Source organism: Buceros rhinoceros, unplaced genomic scaffold, assembly GCF_000710305.1.
Source record: "Buceros rhinoceros silvestris isolate BGI_N320 unplaced genomic scaffold, ASM71030v1 scaffold21907, whole genome shotgun sequence".
In the NCBI taxonomy this organism is placed as follows: domain Eukaryota; kingdom Metazoa; phylum Chordata; class Aves; order Bucerotiformes; family Bucerotidae; genus Buceros; species Buceros rhinoceros.
In genome coordinates this window covers 20,182-26,443 of record NW_010423112.1, presented here as the reverse complement: position 1 = coordinate 26,443, position 6,262 = coordinate 20,182, and the positions used below count along the sequence as shown (strand labels likewise).

General features: G+C 46.1%; 1 protein-coding gene across 1 annotated transcript in view; it reads left to right on the top strand.

The window, feature by feature from the left end:
• Positions 1 to 6,262, top strand: part of LMO1 (LIM domain only 1 (rhombotin 1)) — a 56,668-nt gene that overhangs the window by 35,308 nt on the left and 15,098 nt on the right. The window contains exon 2 of the mRNA XM_010140327.1: positions 4,799 to 5,012. Within this exon, the coding sequence (XP_010138629.1) occupies positions 4,799 to 5,012 (214 nt within the window). The remainder of the gene's footprint in view (positions 1 to 4,798; positions 5,013 to 6,262) is intronic.

Below are 6,262 nucleotides of genomic sequence, written 5' to 3'. Positions count from 1 at the left end.
AGCCATCTGCCTGGAAGCATTGTGTAAAACATACACACAGTGTTGGGGAAATAAGCCAATTATGTGTGCTTCACAGGAGGTGGGGGACTGACCTTTGTGTATAATTAGTTCTTTTATTTAAAGCAAAGATTTTGAATAGAATAACTAATTAGCTGTCATAAATGGCAAATTGAAGATTTTGGCCAGATTCCTTGGGGAGTGTGGGAGGACGTCCCTCCTCCCACCCTGCGCTGTACGCTCTGGCTCTCCTCATTAGGGTTGTTTTTAGTTCTCGGCAGTGGTAATGAGGAGCGCAGTGGCGGCACTCCTCGGAGCCCCCTCTAACAAGGCATGAAATGCAGGTGGAGGAGAACCGCCTTCAGCTCCCGCTGCTTTCGCTCGGCACATGTGGGTGTAGTGGAGGGTTTGGGTGGGAGCCGGGGAGGCCGCGGGGGGCTGGGGGAAATTGGAGGGGGTCTGAAAAGTCCCGGTGATATCACCTGTGTTTTATGCTCTGGACTCGACTGTACAAAATACAGACAAGCTGCAAAGCCTTGAGGCATGTATCATTAGCTAGCAGTCCCGCATTACTCTTTCAGACCAATTAACCTTTAGAGTTGCATTAAAGAAATTAGGTGGTGAACTTCCATGCTTTCAGAGGGGACCCGCAGCTCTCTTGCAGACCAGAGCACTGTGGAGCCGTACACCATAGGACCATTGCAGATAACTGTTATTTAAAAGGTCTACCATTTATAAAAAGTTCCCAGGCTCTCTTAGAAATGAGGCTTAGAGGAACTGCGGCTGATTGCCATGTGAATAGAAATATCACTAAAATGGCTTAGAAAAATGTAGCGGTGTACTTAGTGGACCCTTGTGTTATAAAGCCTGCTGAATAATTTTACAGAAAGACCCCGACTGAGAAGATACAGGCTGATTAAAGCCAGTTTGTCCAACTGTGAATAGAGGTAAAGTTTAGATTACTCTCTACAATAACAGCCTCTTTAGACACAGCCATAAATTTCAGTATGTCCAGAGGTGGTGTCTATAATTTTTTAATGTGCATTGGAGCTCCAAGCACTCAGAACAGGTTTTGTTTTGTATTTACCAGCAGCAAGTCTATTAAGTTGTAAAGGGCAAAGAAGGGAGTGTAGGTAGCCAAAAATAGAACGGCTTCATCTACTGTTTCTCAAAAAGATAGCAGTGGATGGCTAGCAACAGGAGAGGAGAGGAGAGAGCAACTTGATGGTACTTTCAGAATTTGATAATCAATCAGCATTCCCTTTGTAATTGCATATTTAAATGAGTAAATGTCCAGCTGTTAATTTTTCTACTTCTGCAATGCTGCTTCTCATTTTCTAATCCTCACCCACATAGCACGCATGGAATTTGTCGAAGGTGAGCCCTCTGTTTCTTGACAGACCCAGATAGACACCGCTTGCCCCTGATGAAATTGAACTAGGTATCTTGGCATCTTTTGGTAAGTACTGGGGAAAAAAACCTACCTAGAGATAGGAAGCAGCATCACAGTCTTGCAGTGGGGAAATGGACAAAACAGAAAGAGCAGCTCTCTCTTCTGCCTGCGAAGCCCAGACTGCTTGGGGTTTGCTGGAAGGGAGGCAGGAGGAGGAAAGTGTGGTTTAGTGTGGGCTGTGTCTTCTCTCCGCAAACCTCCAGCAGTGAAAGGGGTTAAGCTTCTGAGATGCTGCTGTCTTGTTGCTTGGAAATGACATGGCAAGCGTTGGAGGAACCCTTGCTGATCAAGTTTGTCGGTTTTTGAAATTTTGTTTCACACCTTGCCTGCTGTGTCAACTCACCAGCTAATTGCAGCTGCAACTTTCTGTAGTGGCATGTGTGCTCTGTGTAGACCAGTTGGTTGGGATGTCGGAGGGAAGCCTCACAGACCAAAATGTAATTTCAAAACACTGAACCCAACCAGCAGAGACTGACCTTGCTCGTTATTATCTGAGTGGGAATAGCAGCTTTGAACATCATATGATCTCTGAAACGGTACCTTTTTTTCATTAGAAAGCCCCCTGCTGAATGCTGACCAAATACGTAGCTTTTTTCCTTGCTTAAGGTACTGTTTAAAAATATATATATCTGTTCCTTTGCTAGTTATTAGAAGAAAATCAAAGTGTTACATTCCTCTTATTCGCAGACATTCCCCTTACTCTCATAAGACAATGCTGTGCTTGCAGTAGCGGGGAACGGAGATGGCTGTGGTGAGTGAGGGCTGCCCAGGGCCACAGACTGAACAAGAACTGCCACTACAGCCAGCTCACAGCCACCCAGGCCTTCTTGTCACCTCAGGAGACCCTCCTGACCGGCCACCCTGCCCTTACCTATCTAACCAGACTCTCATAATGGTCCAGCCTTGCACAAGTGCCCTTGTGCTTGACCACGCTGCTGTTGGAGGGGGCCTTCTCTCTGGGTGAGGGCAGCTGTAACCCTGAAAGGGCACTAGAATCTGCCTTTTGAAATCTGCAGCAACTCCAGACACAGGATCCTCCAGTTACCCACGTGAACCTTGCAAAAGAATTGTATGATGACCCCTCTTGTACGTAGTCCTCTTCCGCCTCCAAGGGTATACAGCTCACATTTAGAGAGCCTCTTTGGGGGGAGTGGGTGGGAAGGGACTCACTGGTGTCTAGGGCTCCTATCTTAAAATATAATTTGCACAGCTAGGTCTTAGTTTTCTTAGGTGTGAACTATTGTCTTTCATCACTGGTACTGATCTTACGCAGCCTGCAAATGCAAAGTGATGCATGCGCCCTTCTCTGCCTCACCGTAAGGCAGTCTGTTCTCGCGACGTGCTGCTTTCCTGGAGTGGAGTTGGAGAGAGCATGGGATGAAGGCTTTAAGTCTTCTGAGAAAGAAGTTACTCTAAGCGAAGCTTCTCTTGCTCCTGAAATCTCCTCTCAAAAGAAAAAAAACCCCAAAACCAGTGCTGTGTCCAGAACCACAGTGCCGTTGCCCTTGTTCTCATACAAAGCTCTCACCAGCAGCACAGGACTGGTGCAGTCTGGCCTCCAGCACTCCCAGTATATTACACTGCCGACGCCTCCCTGTCTTTTCCCTCGTTCCAAACCTGCAGGAGTTTCTCTGTGGCTGCGTACATAGAATTTGTCTCAGGAGCGCTGTGGGTTGTGTATATGGCAGTCAAACACAAATTTAAGTTTTCACTTAAAACTATTGCGTATTCATCAGTGGCATCAAAAGTTTGCTTGTCTTGGGGTTTGAGTGTGCCGCGGCAAAAAGGAGGAGGCTCTTTAAGCCTTAAGAGTTTTTGAATGTTACTTGACCTGTCTCTGTGCTGCTGAGACCACTTCGATAACAACTGGATCAATACCTCGCTGTTTGTATAGAGGTGTCTTAAGTGCTATTGTCGTCTGCCGCAGCTCTGACAAAGCAGTTAATACTGTAGGAGTGGTAGGTTTTACATGTGCTGAGCATTAGCCACTGTCAGGTCACCCTGGCTTTTAAGGAAAGCAGCAAATGTCACTTATTACAGTGGCACTGACTGGGTCCTCTCTGGTTAAGGGACTGTTAATAATTCCATTATCAAGGTGCTACTTTCTGGGACATCCAGCGCGTCCTACAGAGAAGGTCGCTTCACTTTGGGTAAGAGTATACAACCAGTGACACCTGCTACTGTAGCCAGTGTCCCCTCTAATCCTCTCTGCATTGGTTAAGCCCCGAACATGCTAGTTACAGGCCCAGCATTGTCATTTTTAGCAACTGACACTAGTAAAAATAAAAATAAGTAACAAAATAAAATCAAGGCTCTAAAGAAAATTGGATTCTGGTGTCTCAGTAACTCTGTTTCTTCTTTTATCCTCTCCTGTCCCGTTCCTCTCTCACAGTACAATCCTTGTTTATTTTGCCACCTTGCCTGTTGATTCCATAAAATTTTCTCCTCCCTCCGTCTTGAAGTGAGCAGGGTAACCTCTCACAGCTGTGACAGTGCTCACCAGGGGAGGCACTAGTTGCTTGGAGGAGAGGAAAAAGCTGGAGACATCAACGTGAGGAAGGCAAGCCTCTCCCATCCTAGTGACTCGAGTGTCCTGTGACCACCTCCTACCCAGCTAGCTCCTGCTTGTTTTGCAGTCCCAACACGGCTTTGCAGGGAGGAAAATCCTCCCGGCTTTTTACTGCCTTCTCCAGCGGTACAAGAAGGGAAGGAAAGCTCTGCTTTGCTTTGCTTAAGGAGCGTGACTTCACTAGTGGTAGAGGGGCACTGGTGGGTGATTCTCAGCAGTGCTCAAGGTGTTTTGAGCAGCAGCAACTGGGCTGCTGCAGCTTTTACGGAGGCCCCTGTGACTAGCGGGTTCACAAGAGAGGAAAAACAGTGGCATACCACATCTTTTTATACCCGCTCCTTTCCCCATCAAGCTTGATCTACTCAAGATGTTGGACTAGGGGTACGTGCAGTGGTGGCCTTTCTGATCTTCGTACCTGCCTGTGGCGGGTAATTAACCACACAAGGGTTCTGGTAATGAGGGGAAAAGCAAATGTTGAAATTGCAGCCAGATTATTCTGCTGCAAGATGTTAATTTAAAAAGCGTGGTTCTTTGTGTCAGCCCTACCCTTAGGAAAGAAGGGCTGTGTTCCTGCAAGTGTCGCACTCCCGCTTAACCCATGACAGCACAAAGTTTACATTCCTTTCACTTCCAGCTTCTGCCATGTGAACTCCTTGTAACAAAACCAGAGCAGTATGCGCTGACAGATCTACCTATAGCTCACGGGGCTGCTCCAAACACAGGCAACCTGTTCCAGCTGTGGGATGTCTTCTAAACGAAATGCTTTGTTTACGCTGCAGGTGTTCCGATGTTATCTGTGCAACCCAAGGGGAAGCAGAAGGGCTGTGCCGGCTGCAACCGGAAGATCAAAGACCGGTACCTGCTGAAGGCTCTGGATAAGTATTGGCATGAAGACTGTCTAAAGTGTGCCTGCTGTGACTGTCGTCTTGGAGAGGTTGGATCAACTCTTTACACAAAAGCAAATCTCATTCTTTGCCGCAGAGATTACCTGAGGTAAATAGAGGAAGGTACCGTGGGCTCTCCCCAGAGCCTCTCAGTGTGCTGCCAGCTGTTTGTCTTTCTAAAACTCCGCTGTGAAAACGTGTACTTGTGCCTGGTCAGCCCTGACCAGAAGCAGTTGGAGCTTCTTCCTCTGACTAAGCATGGCTTTTTATTTGCACTTAACGTGTTTTGTAGTCAGGGAGGTGGAACCCTATTTCTAGGTCAAAGTAGAAGGTCTTTATTATTATGAACCAACAAGAATAAACAGTGCTTGCTGAGAAAATTAGGAAAAGCCTGTTAATTCTTCTTGCATATCTTTGATGTCATTCTTCTGCATATTGACAGAGACCTGACCAAACCTTCAGCTTTTCTTCTTTAGTGATAGCTTTTAGATAGACTTCTAGTGCTTATATGGGGTAAGGTTCCTCCCAAGGGGCTCTCGTCTCTTCCTTAAGTAAACAGAGCAAAACACTCCAAAATTATAGATCAAAATTTTGCTCCTTGAGGAATTCTGCAGAGACCTTCACTAACTGTGAGTTAGAACAGATCTGTCAGTGTGTGTCTGCAATACTTAACAACACATGGGATTTTTTCGCCTGGTGTGCATGGGGGTTTTGTACAAAATATATAAACACGAATGACTTTTAATAAGACAGTAGGCCTAATGCAAACATTCTTATGAGGGTCACGCTGCAAAACACTCCTGAGTTTTGTTTTTCCTTTGGAAGAATGTACTTAATCGCCTGCTAATGTGTTTTCATTTGGGTTTTTTTTTTTCCTGAAGCACTGATAGTATTTCATATGCAACTTCAACCAGCAAACACATCTGAAGCAAAACAAAACCTACATGCTGTTTTAAGACAGGGAGGCAAAATGTCATCTAACCCTGTGGTGTCCAGAGGTTGGCTAGATTAATCTCAGTGATCAGATGCTTCATGTGTTTCAATGTAAAACATACTCCTGAAAATCTTTAGTCAATGGTTTTGCAGTACATTCGAACAAACAAGCTTCTCCTTCCAAAGATGAGAGATTAAGAACTGAGCCAAATAGAAGAAATCAGTCTGCTGGCTGCCGTGTGGAGCTGCCACCTTGCCTTTCAGCCAGGCAGTGTACAAGAGCATCCTGCCCGCATGAGGAGTTTTGCTTCTGTTTGAGCTGGAGCTCTCCAGGGCACACATGAAATGTCTCAGCTGAAATCCTGCCACACAGGCAGCAGTTGCAGGTCCACACCAGGTTAGGTGGGATGTGTCTCCAAAACATGA